We start from the raw sequence: 20810 nt of genomic DNA, 5'->3' as shown, positions 1-20810 counted from the left end.
TGTGGGGACCAGAGTTCAGCCCCCTCGGGAAGTGGGTTACTTCCCTCTCTGTAGATCACAGATTTCCCCATCCTTCTCTTCAACAGTGAACCTCCACCCGCTGCACCCCTAGCTCCTCTTGCAAACCCATTACCTGCCCCTCCATGGAACCGCACCCCAGCCCCCACAGCTCGCAAAGCACAGGCGTGTGGGGCGGGTGGAGCACTGAATCGTAACCCAGCCTGGCAGCCAAGGGACCCAAAGGAATAGCTCTGCAGAGGTCCCCCTTTCCTGGAGCTGGCCCATGTCGGAGGAGGAGGGCAGCGTTAGCCCTGCTGCCCACCCCATTCGCTGCATGTTTTAAAGGGGCAGCAAGATGTACCATCCCCCCATGTTCCTCCCCGTGCTCGGCAAGCCTAATGCCTGCGTGCACAGCTGTCCAGGCTGTTCCTCCCCTCCCTAGCATGGTCCGCTCTCTTTAGAGACATTACTGAGCCCTGAAGCTCTAGCGCACTCTTTGGTCTGAGCAGCGCTGCTGATCCCTGCTATGCTAGATAATAAAGCTGCTATCATCTCTCGGCTTGCAGGCGGGGCTCTGCTTCCTGAGGCTGTTGCTCCGAAAGACCCAGCTCTGTACCAAGTAGTGATCTTAGAGACTGCTCTGTGGGCAGAGCGCAATGTGCCTAGTTCGGCACGTGGAATGGTCCCTCAGCCATGGTGAGGCTGCCTTTGGCCATGCAAATCAGCTGCAGAATCATAAAACATGTATTTCTGCTCTGCCCAGATGCTGTGGTGATGGGCCCTGTGGAAGTGGAGTTGGCATCAAAAGATGGTAGATAATAAGCCCTCTCCATAGTTACACTGCAGCAGCAACTCACCCCCCTGCACCCAAGGAACTACATTGAGAAAACAAAACCCACTCAGAACCAAGCCCAGAAAGAGTCAGGGAAGAAAGTATCACTCTAAGTATCAGGCAGGAGATGACAGGAGGACACAGCACACAGACGGGGGAGCACAAGGTAACCAGGAGACAGTTATGGTTGGGTTAGTACTCAGTCATTACAAATCTGAGAGAGGAAATCTCCAAACTTTAATATTTTCATCTAGGTTGCCCCCAGAATCCTGATCCATGCAAGTTCTCAAGTGCTGGCCCATGACCTTCTTCTCAGATACCCAGGTCTGTGGCTAGCGCCGAGCAGCTGTCGTTTGCTCATGGAGTGCTGCGAGAGCTGTGATGTGACTGCACTGCATTCTTTTCTTGGAGGGAGGAATGACTATTAATGTATGATGGGATTGTGGGTATGTTTTGCTAGGCTGCCGTGACTTACTTACAGCTGCGTTCTCTGCACGGCTGCTGACGCGGAGTTGAAAGGAAAGTGTACCCATTCCGATCTGCCTGGCAGAGAGGGAGAGGTCACAGGAGGATGTGATGCGCGTTATCCCTGTTTGGAAAACATGAGGTGGTGGGGAATGTTTTCGGTGACGAGGCTGTGGAGAAGCACAGTGTCAAAGGCTTTGATCTCCGTAAGTCTAGTGCCTCCATTCTGACGAGGGGAGGGTGGTGCTAGGAGCTGTCCCTATCCATGTGTAATGTCCATTTGAGAGCTAGGTCAAGACACCTGCCTGCAGGAAGAGGAACACAGGAGAAAAGCAGACCACTCCCTGTCAAGCACCCTGTTCTAGGGAATGAGGAGAGAGACCACAGGTTTGTTACAGGCTTTAGACCAAGGGCAGTATGGTGCATAGACACCAGAGTGACAGTCATCCTGGAAATACTATAGAGTAGATTTGGGATACAATTTTCAACCGTTCCCACGTGCTTTAGGAGATGAAGGGTCTCAGTGCCAGAGCCAGGGGAGCAATGGGCCCTTAGTGGTGGACTGGCGAGAGAGACCACCCTGCACCCACCCCACAACTGGGCTCGGCCCCCACTCCCGACAGGGTGAAACTGAATGGTGCTGAGACCCCTTTTGCCATGTCACAAAGTGGGGAGTGGGGAGCTGGGCCCACCCCTGTGGGACAGCGGGGACAGGCTCGCCCTCCAGCCCCATTGAAAGGTGCCAGACATCCAATGAAGGCTGCTGGAGGGGGGCGGTTGACCCCCCTGCACTCACTGTGCCGCTGTCCACCCTCCCACCCGAGCTGGGACTGCAGCACTTGTAGCTAGCTAGCTCGAATAACGATACCAGGAAGCTGCAGCAACACCGGCAGTAAATCAAGTACATGTTGCAGGGCCCAGGGGGTTTGCAGAGCCCCGGCTGCTGCTTGTGCTGCCACAGCTTCACGGCTGTTGTCACTGGAGCTAGCTAGATCCCAGCTAGCGCAGTCATGTCACATCTCTGGGGGCAGTGTAGACAGACCCTCCTGGGTCCCATGGGAAATCAACAGGCTCCCACTTTATTAGGGGGCAGGTTTGGAAAGGTATTTAGGTTTGGAAATCTGGCCCTCAGACACGTTTGGTCCCACTGAAGACAATGGAAGTTTGGATATTGACGTCATTGGGACCAGAATTCAGCCCAGCCTGACTAAAAGAAGAACTTTAGGGCTGTGTTTGCAGAAGGATCAATCTGAGCTTTGCCTGTACAGCTGGCATGTAAAATTGCAGTGCAACTGAGTGGTCAAGTGTATGCTCTGCACGCACAATGCCACATTTTTCACATGCAACTCAGCTTCATCTTTTGACAGTGTAACCTCTAACATTTAGTTACCAACTTTTTATACAAGATCAACAGACTTATTGAAAATACAAGTGATTCTCTTCACTAAATATTAAAAGAGAGGGTGACACGTAAAAAATAAGGGTATACGGTAGAGTCGAGCCAGCACAGGGTCCATTACAGTGGATACACATACTGGCTAGTTGGCTGCATTTCTGTGCAACTGATGATTTTAGTGCTTCTGAGTCCCTGAGTCGGCTTAATTATTATTTTAAATGTAAATATGTAATAAATAAATAAATAAAACAAATAGTGTTAGTAGGAAAGTTATATTCAGAATGTCTGGATCCACTCACAGCATTTGGCTTGTCATTCCACCAATAGTTTAGCTGTTAACCTAATATGGGCAGTCACTGGAGCCATTTCTCAGTTGTTTTGTTATGATGCACCACTTTTTAATAGCCAGTATTAGTTTTACAGTGACAGTGGTGAGATTCACTAAATGGCTGTAGCCACACAAATTCTAAGCAGGTATCTGGCTTTGTTTAATTTCAGTAAATCAGGGCATTTTTCTAACTGCACGGTAATAGGACTTTGGGGGATATAGCCCTGAAATAACTCTTGCATCAATTTTCTAACATCAGACCAGAAGCGTTCAATTTGGGACAATCCCAGAAGATATGAAAATGATTCCTTATACCATGGCATTCCCGCCAGCAATTTGCTGTGGATTTTGTGTATATCTTGTGTAAGACACAGTTTACAAAATCATAAGAACTAAGGACAGTTTAAATTAGATTTACCCCCAAGAAAGCAGTGTATAAGGAAATTAAAAGATAATCAGATCTCCAGTATGAGAAACCCCAAACAAAGAGATATGTGCACTTTTGTCTACACAACTGCAAGGCAATACTGACGATGTGAAACGGGGGCCGGGGAAGGGCAATGAGCCAGCCAGTCTCTGCAATGGGTTGTGGAATACAATGTTAGCCCCGGTGACGAGCAGACCAACAGAAAATCATGATTCAATACTTTGTGATGCTCTGGGTTTCAACCTTGACCAGTAGGGGGTTGTGTCACCGCCTGCCCTGGAACCCTGGATGATGCTGTGCTTTGCAGATTTAACACAGTGCCCTGCTCACAGTGAAATGGCCTCACCCTGGCTACCACCAGCTTGGTTCCTCTCTGCAGGGTGACCCAACAGCCCTTCAGTCATGAGTGTCCCCCAAACTGTCTCCCCTGGGGTGTCCAGATGTTACTATGTCTTCTGCCTCCAATGAGACAGAGCCAGGTAATTTAGCCGCAGACCCACACTTCAGCTTAACACACAGCACTGAGATGGCTTTCTAAGAACCCAAGGATATGTTTATTAACAAAGAACATAGGCTGACGAGATTATAAGTATGACCAGAAGACACGGGTGTGGTGACAAGAAAAACAAAACAAAACGCACTTTCTAGTGACAAAAACTTAACTTCAGCATGTTATCATCTTTGTCTAGGCAAGTTTCTCACCAATAGCCAGTTCTCAGAGACTTCAACCCCCTTGGCTGAAGAATCCACCCTTTTCTAATTACAAGAACTCTGTCCCCTCGTGTCCCCCAGGTGATGGTTTCAAAATGGCTTTCTGCCTTTGCTTACATTTCCCAATGTCTATTGTCTCTCTTCCAAAAGTCAGGAAGGCTTCCTGGGGTGCAGGTTCCATCTTCCAGTATTATCGCTGGGCAGTCTTCTCCTACTCGCACCCCCACTCATTTAGCTCGATGGCTTTGTTTACTTTCATGTACACGTACTTTTCACTGTCCTCTGAGGTGTTCCCTGGCTCAGTTTACATTGGAGACACAGGAAAACAGGCCAAGCACCCTTCCTTTGTCTAGGACAGGCTGGGCTTGTGCACTGTTTGCAAAACTTGTAAGATAATGTTTCCATCACACATCTCTAATTCTGTATACATCCCCTGTACACACATTGCGCGATAACATTAATGACTAGTGTGTTTTAGCATGCATATGAGTCCACGCGTGACACCCTTTGGATACAGATTAGGACACCAGTGTTGGTGGGGGGCAATGATGTGAGTTATGGTAAGGCGTGTCCTCAGCCTGTCAGTAGTGAGGGACTCCAAGGATCACACCTTCTGCACTTTTGCAAAATAAAATAGACACAATGGGGCTGAGTCACCACTGCACCAGTCCTGTGATACAGTGCTGTAACTCCAGAGTAAATCAGGCCAAAAAACTATAGAGCCAGGTTCTGAGCCCTGTTCTACTCACTGAGCACTCAGGCGGCTCAAAGGGTACGCAGACGTCCCACTGCTGAAGATACCCCAGGCCTGGGAGAGGCCCCAGAAGACATAAAGCTGACAGAGCTAGCTACAATACCTCCCACCCATATCCTTTGGTGCAGGGTGCATGTAAGGGGTGGGAAAGGTGGTGTCAGGCAGAGAGAGTAGCTGGAATGCAATCTGATCCAGCAGTCCCCAGCTGGGCGATGGTCCCCAGGGGACCATAGGCAGCTGATGCAGTGTAGAGCAGCTCTCAAGTTGCTGCAGTCTATGCCCATAGCCATGCAAAAAAAACCAGGGAGCTGCCACCAATTCCCTGACAGCATATCTTCTCTTCTGCACCTAGCATGAGCTGGATGCAGCAGACAGTTGAGCATGTACACAGGCTGCAGGCCTTTTAATAGTTAGTTCTCTGATAAGACTCTGTATTAACATCAAGTAGCTGATGACTTTGTGACTCTAGTCAAATTATTAATTGTTTATTTTTCCTTCTTGAAAGTGCGACGGGTTAGCTTTGTAACCGGTGTGACAGGGCCAGACCTGATGGCTACAGGAGAGTAGTGGAGGGTATGTATATTAGCCCCAGGATCAACAAATCCTTGTTCCCTGGGTGATTCAGCTGGGGTTACTCCAAGGCAATTAGACCAATCAGGCCAGCTGAGGCCAATTGAGGAGCTTGCCCCAGCAGTTAAAAGCCTCCCTGTCAGGCAGGTAGGAGCAGCTGAAAGGGTGTTAGGACACTGTGTTACAGAGCTTGGATTGATTGCTGATGCTACCACAACCCAAAAGGTACAAGAGTCAAGGGGAAGCTTGTCCAGGCATGGCTATGGATCATAGGCACAGAGGCCTGAGGGAGGACCCTCGCCCCAGTTCCAGGAAGCGGACCATGAGCAGTGTGGCCAAGGACAGGTGACCCAAGGAAGGTAGTAGCTCACAGACTAAGCAATTTGAGGCTACTCCTCACAGGGTCCCTGGGTCGGGGCCTGGGGTAGAGGGTGGGACTGGGGCCCCCCCCTGCTCCCCCCAGCCCCATCACCCATGTAGCCAAAGAAAGCGCAAGGCCTGTGCGGCCAAATAGGCTGCCCTTGCCACACAGGATATTGCCTGATTACCCTGTTTCTTGCCTGGCAGCATCCATGGAAACTGCTCCATCTCAAAAGACAGATGTCAAGTGATGGAACAGTGTAGCAGTAGCTCTAATAGTGGCATCCGAATCACATACTGCTCATGGTGTTAACAGGAGACCATTCACCTCTGAACCATATACAAAGAGACACAATTTTTCTAAAGTGAATTCTAAACCTTAAAGTGAATGTAATGCTGATAAAGAATGCCAGATTGAAAGCTCTGGAGACTGACTCACAGCAGCATAAAAATACAATTAAAACTGCTGTGAAGTCAGATCCATTCCTTCCCATTAGCACTGCTGGAGTCTCCTTTAAAATAGCACTTCCTAGGCTTTGTCCAGCCTGCAAGCCTCTGTTTATAGGCAAAATTGTACCGCACGACACTGGCCCCAGCCTAAATGCCTCAACCCCACCCTGGAAGGACCATTGCAGGGTGAAAAGCTTCTGTAGCTCATTAAATCCTTGGCCGTCCACTGAGTCTGTCAATAAATGAAGCCAATTAGTAGACAAGGGAAAAGTTACCTATTATGAATTGAATCCCACCCGTTCATTTCACACAGGCTACCCAACAACTGGCAACTATTACTTTTAGACCTAGCAGTAGAACAGGCTGCATCACCACCATAATATAATCATCATCATCATCATCCCTGTAGATGAAGCAATATAGTTTACTGGACCAACTTCTACTGGTGGAAGGTACAAGCTTTCAAGAAGAGCTCTGTGTACCTGCTTTGAACAGGGGGTTGGACTAGATGATCTCCTGAGGTCCCTTCCAACCCTAATCTTCTAGGATTCTATCTGCTACCAAGAAAAGTCAGTTCAGTAAATCATATTAAGTCACATATCTTGTCTTTCTCATATCCTGGGACCAACATGGCTACAAAAACACTGCCAAATAATAATCCCTAGCCCTTGTCATCCGTGGATCTCAAAGGGTTTAAAAAAGGAATCCCTATCATAACCCCCATGTTACCGACAGCAATAATGATACTGACCCACCAAACCACTGAGCCTTCAAGAGCAAACACACTAATGTCATTGTTCCTTGGGTAACTAAAGGGCCCTTGTTCTGCTTCCTCTCAGCACAGTGCAAGCTGTAAACATAAAAAAATGTGCTGGATCCAATGACTTAATAGTAAATGCATTTGTTAGGCCAGTACTTCACAAATACATTATCTTTCAAAATCAGTAAGACCAGCCAACGATGGTAGGAGTCCTGATCCCCCACGTGCTACACTGAATGTAGGATGTGCTGTAAACTAGGTCATCTTTCCATATTGCACATAGCCTAGGCTTCTGCATTCCGCACGTTTGCCATGTTGTCCACCCCATGCCCAGTTTAAGTTATGTTCTGGGCTCAAACAGACCAAAGTGCGCATGTATAATTTTCTTAACTTAAAAAAAAAAAAGTCTGTGCTTTACCAAATGGAATTCTACCTACTGAAACGCCCCCAGTCATTTCACCTGGGATCTGTATTCCTCTCCTCCTGCACCGACGTGCGTGCAGCCTTCTTGTGCACTCTTAACCAGCTGCCATATTCAGCCTCAGAAAGAGCTGCTGTTCAGTGGATACGATTCTGGGGTGCTTCCTGCACTGTATGCCTGTGCAATGCTGTGGAAAGGCCCAATCCTGAGTGACGTCAACTCCGTGCGCACACCTCTTAGGAGCTGCGCTGCTCTACAGAGCTGAGCTCACTGCCACCGAGGCAAATAGCAACACGCTCGCTGGTTCACTTCCAATGGCGAGTGCCTCACCTGGCGTGAACCAGTGTGGCTCCATTGATGGCGTTCTGCTGATTTCTAGCTGTGGATCTGGCCCTGTAAAGCTCTTTCAGATTCATTAGGCTGCAGACGCTCTGTAAATGTGCGAGGTGATTCTCAGTGCGAGGAATTATAAAAACGTAGCTATTTCCCCCCAAAAAACAGAAGATGCACAAAGTGCTGCTACTGAGGAACGTTAGCCCTTCAGTGCTGACTGTAGCAGGCAGCTCTGGAATTGTGCACGCTCGTTTTTAGAAGGATGCTGGCACTTTTATGTTCGTTGTCAGAGCACGTTTCAGGAGCTGGCAGGTTTCTGTCTGAACCTTGAAATGGCTGAGCAGAAGGGAGTGCGAAGGAAACGGGAAGTGCTTTGACAGCAGCCTGACGCTGTGAGGAAACAGAAGCTGAGCAGCAGAAGGCTGGTTTGTCACTTCTCCTAGGTGACACTATTTGCTTTTGCTGGGCGACTGTTGTAAGAAGGCAGCTGTAGAAGTGTCATACAAAATCTGTGCAGACGCCTCATGCAAATAAAGCGCATGTCCCAGCAGAGCACAGCAGAGCTGGACGTCCTGCACACTTCAGCCTCCTCCCCTTGAAGTCAATGGAAGCACCCTGGCTGGCTGCCCTGAGGGCAGAATCAGGCCTTACCGGGCAGAAGAGCAACTCGGCCATAGGGGAGGGGCTGGCAGAAGGGGCACAGTGGCACTGGGCTGGGTGCCACCTCCAGATCTGCTGCTGCCCTCTGTGTGAGCTCGGCAGGTCACGCTGCCAGCGTGTGCCTTCGTACCGTGCTTTGCTGCCTCTCGCTGGACAGAGTGATACAGCTGCCTTTCTGTGACTGGGGCCATTCAGCACACCAGACCCCCTCGGGTGCCAGGAGACTAATAGACTCACAGACTCTAATGTCAGAAGGGACCATTATGATCATCTAGTCTGACCCCCTGCACAATGCAGGCCACAGAACCTCACCCACCCGCTCCTGTAATAGACACTGACCTACGACTGAGTTATTGACATCCTCAAATCATGGTTTAAAGATTTTAAGATACAGAGAATCCACCAGCAAGTGGAGCCATGCCCCATGCTACAGAGGAAGGTGAAAAACCTCCAGAGCTTTTGCCAATCTGCCCTTGGGGGAAATTCCTTCCTGACCCCAAATATGGTGAACAGTTAAACCCTGAGCTTGTGGGCAAGACTCACCAGCCAAACACAAGGAAGAACTCTCTGTAATAACTCAGAACTCACCCATCAAACATCCCTTCACAGGCCATTGGCATATCTACCACCAGTAGTCAAAGATCAGTCAATTGCCAGACTAGGCTGTCCCATCAGCCCATCCTCTCCATAAACTTATCAAGCTCAGTCTTGAAGCCAGCTAGGTTTTTTGCCCCCACCTACTCCCCTTGGAAGGCTATTCCAGAATCTAACTCCTCTGATGGTTAGAAACCTGTGTCTAATTTCAAGTCTAAACTTCCTGGTGGCCAGTTTATATCCATTAGTTCTTGTGTGCACATTGGCGCTGAATTAAAGTAATTCTTCTCCCTCCCTGGTATTTATCCCACTAATGTATTTATAGAGAGCAATCATATCTCCCCTCAACCTTCTTTTGGTTAGGCTAAACAAGTCAAGCCTCTGTCTTCACAGACAAGGTCAGCTCCCAGACTACCGTACTGGGTGGCACAGAATGGGAAGGAGGTGAACATCCCGCAGTGCTGAAGGAACAGGTCCAAGACTATTCAGAAAGATTGGACATACACAAGTCCATGGGACCAGATGCAATGCATCCGAGGGTGCTGAGGGAATTGGTTGATGTGATTTCAGTTCCATTGGCTATTATCTTTGAAAGCACATGGCAATTGGGGGAGGTCCCTCATGATTGGAAAAAGGCAAATCTAGTGCCCATCTTGAAGAAAGGGAAGAAATGGGATCCAGGGAACTACAGACTGGTCAGCCTCACCTCAATCCCTGGAAAAATCATGGAGTCCTCAAGGAATCCATTTTAAGGCACTTGGAAGAGAGGAAGGTGATCAGGAACAGTCAACACGGATTCACCAAGGGCAAGACATGCCTGACCAAACCTGATTGCTTTCTGTGAAGAGGTGACTGGCTCTGTGGATGTGGGGAAAGCAGTGGAAGTGTGATATACCTTGACTTTAGCAAAACTTTTTATACAGTCTCCCACAGTATTCTTATCAGCAAGTTAAAGAAGTATGGGTTGGATGAATGGACTATAAAATGGATAGAGAACTGGCTAGATCATTGGACTCAACAGGTAGTGATCAATGGCTCCATGTCTAGCTGGCAGCCGGTAACAAGCGGTGTGCCCCAGGGGTCAGTCCTGGGGCCAGTTTTGTTCAACATCTTCATTAATGATCTGGAGGATGGGGTAGATTGCACCTTCAGCAAGTTTGTAGATGACACTAAGCTAGGGGGAGTGCTAATGGTCTTGCAATTTCATGTGCTAGTTCCTTTAATATTCCTGGATGGAGATTATCCTCCCCCCTCTCCCCGATTTAGTCCCATTAAGATGTTCAAGTTTGGCCTCTACCTTGGATGTGGTAATTTCTGCCTCCATATCCTCATTCCCATTTGCCACCCTACCACTATCCCCAAGCTCATCATTAGCCTCATTAAAAATGGAGACAAAGTATTTGTTTATATATTCGGCCATGCCTAGATTATCCTTAATCTCCACCCCACCCTCAGTAGGGTGCCCTGCGACTCACACACAAGCACTGTGTGGGTGCTTCAGTAACTAGTTCTCTGGGCACTAGCACTGGTGGGTCCCAGACCCACTCAGACACAGGGCTAAGGGGAAGGGTATTTACTAGGGCTGGCAGGAAGGGGAAGGATGCAGGTAAATTAGCTCCAGTGGCTTAACCAGTTCCAGTTTCAGGTGAGCAATAGCAGTTCCCATTTGGGTCCCTGAGGAAGTCCAGTCGAGAGTCAGGGCTAGTGCCTGCGGTGCCCTCTCCAGTCTAGTCTCTATTCAAGCAACCAGGTACTTGCAGGTTTCCAGGCCAAGCTGAAGAGAAACCAGGCCACAGGGGAGGGGCTGGTGGAAGGGGGCCAGTGGCAGTGGGCTGGGGGTCAGGAGCTCTGAGTCCCACCTCCAGCTTTGCCTCTCATTGGGTCCCTCTACACTGGCTCCCTGCCTAGCAGCTGCTGCGCCCCCATAAGCCCACAGAGACCCACCCCTGCTATAGCATCCAGCAGTCACAGCTTCTTCTGCACATGGCCCTGCAGACAGTTCCTGGGGATTCCTCTCTGACTGCATCCAGCTTCTCTGCAACTCCAGGCTAGCCATGCAACTGCTGCTGCCCAACACAGGCTGGCCGCTTCCTGGGGGAGGATCCTTCCCCTCCTGGGCAGGGGGAGAGGAAGTGCAGTTGGGGGCTGATGGGAGTTGTAGTCCCCTGCTTGGCAGATCCATCCCAGCTCAGGGCCCTGTTGTGCTGGATGTTATACACAAGAAAATATGTGTTTTACGGCTTACAGTAAAAAAAAAAAAGAGCCTTTCCATATGGTTAGAATCAGAAATAACTGCAGGATTTCAGATGCCAAGGTGTGGATGAAGGCCGACTCTTTAGTGGCAGCCACTTGCACTAATTCTGAGCATGCTTTCCATCCCCCGGAGTGCGCCAAAGGACTGGACACCCAGGAATTCTCTCTGTGTTTGGGGTGGCGGTGGAGGGATTGTACTCTGGCTGGGTGGAGATGGGGAAGGACTGTGTTCTCACATCCGGCACCTGGCATGCTCACAGATGGCAACAGGCGATGTGAACAAAAAAATCGATATCTGATAAGAACCTAGCTCCTGAACTGAATAAGGATGAGGGAAGGAAACTCTCACACTTCCCCAAGCAGAAAGAAACTGCCACTTAACTAGTGATGGCGTATAAATTGCATGCGCGATTCCGATGACTGGAACCCATCAGTTCCCCGACCTTGAGTCTAAAATACATTATGCAAAAGTCCTCTCAAGTAGTCTCCAGTCATCTCAGTTTATTCTTTAGTTTTGCTGAAGCTAGGCAGTAGTTTTCAAGGTGACCTCCCATTTGCTAGATTCATTATGTGCCGTTCCTGATTGACTGGATGAAAAACAGATGGTAAGGGGACCTACTGAGTCTGTGCAAGCCTATTAGAAAAATGTGTGGCACTTAATTTCACACACCTCATGCAAGCAGTCAATTAACTCTCTTGCTTTGACACTAAACACAAATGCCATACATACAACCGGGCTTATTTTGGTTTATCCAAGCCTCCATGCAAAATGTAGATCGTGTGCAGGTCCTTGCTGCCAGATTTGCAAAGGGATATTACCCTAATTCCTCACTACACAAGCACGAACAGAGGGGTGGGGGCATTGTCTCAATGCTGCTGATGTCTCTGTTTACAGTATCTAATCTAATCAATTGTTTCCACTGCCACACTTCCTAATCTGGGGATCAGTCCATTAGACATAGACTGAAGTCATCACCCAGGCAAATCGATCTCAAAGAGATAATGCATTCGCTAGATGATAACGTCAGGTTAGGTTTTGTTTACCGGATAATAACCCCAACCCGGGGAGCTACATACATGCCTCAGCTGAAGAGCAGAGGTGTTTATTAATGCAGATTTGGTTATTACTGCGTTAATGGGAAAATGGCCCAAATTCCTAGTGTAGGTGTGAAATGTCTAATGATTTGTCAGACAGAATTGGGAAAAAAATCATGCTCTTCTAGCATCATGGGCTTTTCTTCTTCTGTCCAGTGGAGGAAGCTGACTGTTTGGTGTTGGTAGACGGATGGTGAGTCCTGAGGACAGCAGCAAATCACAGCACAGCACATTGTCTGCCTGCACTCAGCTGGGCGGAGACCACCCCACTCCACTAGAACTAAGTAGCATCGTGCGTCTGAGATGAGTTTACCTCCCACCCCGGGCCCGCTGCCGATGCACGCCAAGGGAGAGCTGAGCCACTTCCCCTGCATGAAGTGTCGTCAGCAAGCAGCATGGTGATTCTCTGGGAGACGTTGCACCCTCACATAGGTTGTTCTGCAGTAGGCCCCAGCACAAGGGAACTTGTGTAGATGTCACAGCCGGCAGCACCATTAGTGCTGACAGCGGCTGAAAGGGGAACGGGGGAGGTTGGATTGGGTTGGGTTCGAAGTGCTGTGCATGTTTCTGCCTGGAGCCAGTGGGGTGTTGTCTGAGTGATCCAGCTGCAAGGAGCTGTCAGTGTGTGAGGTCTGGGGGAGGAAGCTGTTTCCTGCGGAGATGTAGGTTGTCTGCCTCAGCCTCTCCCCAACTGTGTGTCTGAGCTGTTGGTGGGCGGACTCGCTGGTGACAGAGAAGTTTAAATTAAGCCTAGGGAAGACACAGTGGGAGGGAGGTTGTGACGGCAACCCCTGCAATCCCCCAGAAGCTGCCGGATCGGTGCCATGTGCTCCAAGAACTAGGAAGTGTGTCCGTGTGAGCGCTGTGATAAGGAAACGTTCCCACAGAGCCCGACGCTGGAGTTCTACTGCACTGTTCTGCTCTCTTGAGCGGGAGCAGCAGGTTAATGGAGCCACCGTTCCATGAACAGAACTGGACAGCATCCGTCCTCCAGTTCTTCCCAGGAGACGCACATTGCAATGGCGATCTCAGTGCTCAGGATTCACTAGCTCCCAGAAGACACAGAAAACCTCCTAGACATTCGTATCCTACAGGGCTGGAGCTGCTCTCCTGTCTCCATCCTGTGTGACATTAGAACGGGAAGGCTCCCAAAGGAGGAAGAGGACAAAGCAGAGAGCAATTGCTAGGAACAAGAGCAATAAAACAATGGGTTGATTTTGAAGAGCCTTTCTTTCCCACAGCCTTTACCTCACTTTCTGGGCTCACTAGTGAGACGATGGTTGTGCCGCAGGCGAGGCGGCTGTGTGTGTATGTTGGGTGGGAGGGGGGGGAATGGTCTGAGTTGTGCGGGAAAAGTCCCACCTCTCTGAGGAACTTAGCCAGGCATGCTTTGAACTCAGGTGTGAAAAGCAGAGTTTACACCATTACTTGCACCCCGTTTTTCTGAATTGTGTTGAAAATTTTGCCACAGAGGAAAAGCAAATTTCTGCCTGGAAGAAATGGCTGAAAAGTGACAGTTTTTGGCAAGAAGATGAAATGTCCCTATTGCTCTGTGTGCAGCTGAGTTTGTCTGCAGAAGCGGTACCTTAATCTACTGGACAATGGGGTTAGACACAGGGCCAGACTCAGCCTGTGGTAGACAGCACAATCCCACTGATTTATAACAGGAGTGAAGTGGACCCAGAGCCTGTGAACAGAGTGAGAAGGCTCCAAGCATACGAAGCCATGCGGATGGTGTTTGTGTTCTGGAGAAGGAGCATGTCTGGACATTCTATGGGAGAGAAACCACTGCTGGGACTGGGAGCTAGGAGACCCAGCCCTCTGCATCTCTGTATGTGCACCTCCAATGCCTCTGCCCATCAGCGAGGCAGGGCGGCCACCAGAACGACTGAGGCAAATGCAGCTGTGTCTGTCTGGGTGTCAGGACACAACGTGCTCGCCTGTGGGCTGGTACCACTATCCAGTAACAGAGTCACTACGGCGATGGGGCCATATCAGGACCTTGATTAGAGGTGGGATGTTCAAAGTTACCTAAGGGAGTTAGGAGCACAAGTTTCGCTGGCTTTCAACGAACTGCCCTTCCGCAGGACTGCTGCTCCCAACTCATGCGACGGATGCCATAGTCCCACCGCAGGTCTTGTTATATCCAGACTCTGGCTGCCCAGGCTCCAGGGAACGGAGCCCACCCCCACACACACCTTGCAGAAGGAGGCCCTCCTGCACTATGTCAGACACAGAACTACTTCTGCACTGCGTCCACCGCAGTCCTGGGTGCAAGGGGCATGGGTGGGGGGGGCATGGTCAGAGAAGAGGTAGAGTAGAGGGGATAGATTAGGGTTAGCAGAAGGTGAGAGTGCTCCTGGGGAGAGCTGAGCCTATGTGAGCGCTCCGAGGAAGCACGGTGGGAGTCTGGCTGCGGCCCGGCCCCAGCCCCCACCTCCAGACCCCCCTCAGCTCGGCCGGGTCTCACCTAGCGCCTGGGAATGCTCAGACCAAAGCAAAGCCCAGGCAGCGGTGCCTTCTGGGGGCTCCTCGTGCAGCATGAGCGTCCCGGGCCAAGCCAGCCCTGTCGCTGCATGGGGCTGACGCAGGGAGGAAGGCGCTCAGCTCTCAGAGCAGGCTGGCTGGCTGGCAGTGCCTCCGCGTGGCATCATAACTTTGCTGTCTTGTTGTATCTGTCAGACCCAGCCGCTACCTGAGTCCCCTTAAACCAGGCCTCACGCCCCAGGCCTGCTGCGCACTGCCAGGCCCCTGTCTATCCCTCGCGCAGTCTGACACTAGGCTTCCAGCCATTGCGGCCACCGCTATTTTTACTACCCTTATCTCTTCCTCCTTCAACACATGAACCCCGGGGAGATATCAATGTCATTGTTTGACAGGTCTCGCTCCCCGACTCGGTTGACGAAAGACTATTTTAAACTCCAGCTTCAGTTACTCCACCTGGCTTTCAGCAAAGGGACGTGCTTTCAATACCAAGCGAACGTCGTAGACCGCCTGGACCCAGTGGCTTGGCCTGTTTTCTCCACTAGCATTTTAAAATCCAGAGGCACCAGGCGTCATCGCTGGAGGCACGCGCAGTGCTAGGGAGCGGGCTCTGTTTCAAGATGCTGACCTGTGGCCTCCCTCCATGACAAACAACCAAAGCAATATGCAGCGAGGAGCCCGCATTCTGCTGCAGACTGCCCCGCCGCGCCTGCCCCAGACACTGCTGCAGAAATCAATACATCTTTTAGTGAAAGGAGTTTAATGAACACAGGCCCCCCGATTCTGCAAGCTTCCTGCCCCCCCGCCCCCTTCCACAGCACTACGGAACCCGTGGGGCCTGACAAGTGACAAGACCCATTTGAACCCTGTGTTACTGACAGAAATAGTCACTGAAATCACAGGGCTCTTCCACCATCCTCTTGTCAAAGCAGGGTCCCCAGATCAGACATAGCCACGCCGTCTCTGAGCCCCTCGCACAGCAGGTGACAGGGGGCTGTGGCCATTCCTGCCAGCTCAGGTCTAGGCGATGGCTTCTGTCTCCAGAGCATCCCCACTCTCACCTGAGGGGTGGACAGTTAGCTCAGTTCACCTCGGTTGTCTGATGGGACAGAGTTCCCCTGTGCCCTGCCGACATATCCAGCAGAGGCAGGCGCTCAGCTCGAAGACCATCGAGGATATGTTGTTAGCGTCGAGAAACACAACGGTCTGAAGTTCAGCCGTGCGCTTTAGACCATGACTCAGAAAGGTTAGTCAGTGAACACAGCGAGAAAACAGCCCCCTCCTCTCCCCTCCTCCCCCCCCCTTCAACAGCGCAACTTTGAGAAAGAGCTCAGGAAGATCAGCAAAACCCCAGTTCTCAAAACAAAAGTTCCGAGCATGCATCTGACCCTTCCTAGCCTTTATTTTGGCTTGGGACATAAGCCTTTTCCAGAATGCCAGGTTGAAAGTTCAATTGTCCACAGGCCTTAAACCCTTTACATTCTCTGTCCTGTAGGTTCCCTATCCCGACAGGAGTCAGGTTGGAATTATTCAGGCCTTGTCTACCCTTGTCTACACTACTACACGGAGTAGCTTCGTAACTCCTGTCGACTTTGTAACTTCTGTTTAGTGCACTGTCCCCACTGCGCCGCGCTGACCTGACGGGAAATGCGTTCTCGTTGATGCCGTGCTACGCTTTTTGGGGAGGTAGTTTTATTAAATTGACTTCCAGATTGATTGAGCGCGTCTTCACTGCTGCTGAATCGAACCGGAAAAATCAATCTGACGGCAGCGAATTTGCCGCCATCCGTGTAGACCTAGCCTCAGGAGGAGGATTCAGGAACTGTTACGTCTTCCCCTCCACCCAACCCCTTAAGACTATAATCTCCTCCCAGAGCGAGAATGGGGTGATACCGGAACTCAGGCAATGAATTCTGACTCTGTGGGCTAATAGCCAGTCTCAGCGGCACACAGCAATGGTAGACACCAACTAGTGCAGAGAGGACGGAGAAATGAAGAGGTTCCCTCCCCCGCCCCCAAGGGGCAGGGCTTGAAATCATGTGACTGATTTAAAGGGTGGGTGTGTTTTATTGATTAATAAACATGAGACGCTGGAGGGTGCAATGCAGAAAAGCATCTTCCCCACATGGGGGGCTTGGTCGCTCATTCATGGGTCGGTCCATTCAGCATGAATGTTCATGTCATCTGTGCTAACTCTGTCCCCATAGCTGAGACATCAGAGTGACTGGGGAACTGCCAGCAGCGTAACAGTCTCTACACATAATGAGACTCTCTTTACCATTCACTTAGCAAAGGCGGCCAGGCTCCGTGAGCCGCACAACAGCACAGTTTGCATGTTTGTAATAGTTGCAGTGGAGACTAAAGGCAGTGAAGTTTAACTTACATTGTTGTGCCTCGCTGTAAGATTTGGTTCAGATGGAGGGGAGCAGCTTTGCTACCCAGCTGGTGGATGAGAATGGTTCATCTCTCTCGTCCCTGTCTCCCAGTGCGTTCTGTGGACATGTTTTTATTCTTTCTTGCAGAAAAACCACGGATGAACAATATCCTCACTTCTGCCACGGAGCCCTACGATCTCTCCTTTTCCAGGTCCTTCCAGAACCTCTCCCACCTCCCGCCATCCTACGAGGCTGCAGTCAAGACTAACCCAAGTAAATATTCTTCTCTGAAGAGATTAAGTAGGTGTCAGCTCATTTCATTTTTTTGTGTGTATCTCATTAGCCTGTGAGCGGCAGTGGGCAGAATAACAAGGCAGCAATTCCTCTTCCTTTGCCATTGCACGTGCTGCACTGACATCTTTGGTCTGCAGTGCTGTTCGCTGTCGCTATTCATCGAGGCAGAGCTACAGAGCAAAGTCACTTCATTACCCTGAGCAAGTGATGGGACGTGTGGCTGTTCCCTCGCTGATCTCTCTGCTTTGCTGCCTCTGATTACTCATCACAACACGTTCCCTTGTCCTTACTGAGCCATCCTGTATGCCAGCTCCTTTAGACCAGAGATGGGGGAAGCCAGTCTGGCTATCTCTGAACCTCTGATTGTCTCTCCACACTGTCCTTCTGCCCTGGAGCGGGTGGTTCAGACTAAATATCAAACAAACACCAATAGTAAAAAGCTGGCAAAATGATTGGAAAGGTTCATGTCAGGGAGGGATGGACGCTTGTCTCTGATATCGGAGCTGTAATCTGACCCATTTCATGGTCTATATATCCTGAGCTGGTGGGGGGGCCTATCCTATGTACTTGTCACTGGCATATTTCTATGTCCCTTGGAGCATCAGTCTCTTGGCGCCATGCTATGGCTCCAGTTTCGCTCTGTCTAGCAGCTGGTACTTGCTGCTGTTTTCTGCTATGTATTGTGTTCTCCTGCCAAACGCTGACTGACACTGAGTAGCACATCAGTCTCATCAGCTTGGATGAGATTAATCAGATGAGTGCATTTGGCTATTTCCACCACAGAGAGCACAATACCAATATGCTTTAAGAGAAATTCCTCTCCTTGGGTCAGCACAGCGGTTGAGCACGTGCTTGATTTTTAACCAGGTACTGTAGTTGCCACCTGCTTAAAGTTAAAAACTTGCTTAAATGCTGTGCTGCATAGGGCTGGTTTGCTGAATTAGGTCTGACTTCCTACCGTTCTGGTTGCAGGACAGTTCGTCCTGTCTCCTCCTGGGAGCCTTTTGCCCTTTATAACCTATGAGGCAGAGAGTTCACATGCCTGTTTATTGTAACTATCTCCAAAGTGCCCCCCTCCCCCCATCCAATGCACTGTGTCTATTCCCAGACAGCTTCTCTGATGAAAACTGATCCTGGTACACCAGTGAAGCCACTGGATTATAAATTCACAAGTTTTGAACTGCTTTCTTGGGAGGGTAAATGTTTTCATTTCTCAGATGAAGTAATGTAAAAATATGTCTGTCTATTGGTTACCGCTTGAAAATACTGCCATTTTCGTTTCTGTAACTGATTTGCATTGCATGAGATTCCCTGAAATATGTCATTTGCTTTGTATTCTGTCCCTAGGTACTGGATGAAAATGTTCTTTAGCATAGAACTAAGGATGTTACACCTCACTGAAACATAAAACATACTGTATTTAAAAAGCCAGAAAGATCAAGTAGAAAGTCTGGACGTGTAATGTTAAACAATAAACCTTAAGTCTCCTCCCTCAACCCTCTCACCCAGGACTTGCTCCTGTTCCCCGCTGCTCACACTGAGCAGTCCCATTGTATTCTCATCCTGCTGCACTCCCCAGACACCGGGGGTGTGTAAAGATGTGCCCTGAACTCCACCCGGCTGCCCTACACATTGCTGATGTGGACCCATTCTTGAGAGCACATTGCTGAAACTGCCTCTGCCTGCTGGAGTGGGCCTTGACGTGGGTAAATGTAGGAACGGCAGCCAAATGATAACAGCACTGAGTGCAAACTCTTATCTTTTTAGCTTTTGTTCAGGATGACCCGTGCCAAAGACTTTTTCTGAAAGACCACCAGTAATCGAGAGTATTTCCTGGAATGCCTAGTTTTCTCTCAGTAGCAAAGTAACTAACAGCTCTCAAGAAGTGTATGATGTGGCCTCTGATGGAAAGCTGCGTGACTTTGATACAAACACAGGAGTCTCCCTTTCACAGGGACATGGTAGTTAAAAAGAACGAGTCTGAAGTCATCAACAACGAGAGAAAGTGCAATATCACTGTGACATACCGGGGCACCATCCAGACTAATGAGCAGCTGTGTCACCCCTGCCCTGCAACCTTGAATGCCTTACAATGCCTTGGTGAAGTAGCTTCCACCTGGGCCGCTCACAGCCGTCCAGCATGAAAACCACACCCTGAGTATCTGTGTATCTGTGTGTAACTGCAGCCTGCCACCTACTTTTGCGTTATACACTGGCTTTCACCAGACTTGGTTATACTGCAGGGTAATCTCAATACACACCCCACTCCCAGATCTTCCTCCAGAAATATGTGTCCTGTTCTGCCCAGCCCTCTCCTGGACAATACAAGTTATATTAAGTCCATTATTTCTTTAAAAAGAATAATATGCACACATCCTGTCACCCTAAATGGAGTGTCCCAGACACTTCAATTTAAACACACTGGATTGGATAAAACAATAAAACAAGTTGATTAATTACAAAGAGTTAGTTAGATTTTAAGTGAGTACCACTAATGAGGCATAAAGGGTAAGAGATGGTTACAAAAGAAATAAAGAGAAGACATTTATGAATACCTAATTTAACAAACTATATCAGATTCAAGCAAAGTTTCTCATTGCATACTCTCAGCAGTGTTACCGAGCAAGCCCGATAGGTCAGGACCCGTCTCCCAGAGTCCAATGGCTGCTTTCTTTGTCACTTCAGGTGCAATGAATGCGATTGGCGGGGAAAGAGAGGGCTGCCTTGGGGTGTTTGTCCCTCCTTTTTATAGTTTCAGCCTCCCTCTTGAAAAACCATTTCCAGGCTGGCACCAGGAGACAAAAAGTCTGTGTGAAAGGATGTTCCCGCTGCTTGTGGAAGGTGTTTGAACTTCCTTTGTTTCTCTTCCTGCTTGATGACTCTGTTTAATGCTTAAATGCAAATTAAGCAGAGCACACATTCCTTTTTTTAGGACAGACCTGTTTGCCAACTTCTGTTTGGGCAGGGATGAGGGTTTTGGAACATATGTTACTAACACCATACAGGGTGTTACTGCACATACAATGCTGGCACACAAATTTAACAAGGACAATAATGAACAGCAAGTTATGAGTTTTCAAATGATGCTACACAAGGCAGATTTGGTAGAAAAATTATTACAATAACATGTAGGTTGTGAATACAGGGGTATCATTTGTCACAATCTGGAGTATTGTGTCCAGTTTGGGGCCCACCCACTACAGGAAGGATGTGGACAAATTGGAGAGAGTCCAGCAGAGGCCAATGAA

The 20810-nt window shown here is 49.4% G+C and overlaps 1 protein-coding gene across 1 annotated transcript in view; it reads left to right on the top strand.

The window, feature by feature from the left end:
* Positions 1–20810, top strand: part of SHISA6 (shisa family member 6) — a 329086-nt gene that overhangs the window by 286597 nt on the left and 21679 nt on the right. Inside the window, exon 6 of the mRNA XM_067547748.1 lies at positions 17416–17568. Coding sequence (XP_067403849.1) covers positions 17416–17568 — 153 coding nt within the window. The remainder of the gene's footprint in view (positions 1–17415; positions 17569–20810) is intronic.

Source organism: Emydura macquarii, unplaced genomic scaffold (assembly GCF_026122565.2).
Source record: "Emydura macquarii macquarii isolate MOO-44397 ecotype Brisbane River unplaced genomic scaffold, CSIRO-AGI_Emac_v2 contig_1230, whole genome shotgun sequence".
NCBI classification, from domain to species: domain Eukaryota; kingdom Metazoa; phylum Chordata; order Testudines; family Chelidae; genus Emydura; species Emydura macquarii.
This window is presented reverse-complemented; position numbering and strand designations above follow the sequence as displayed.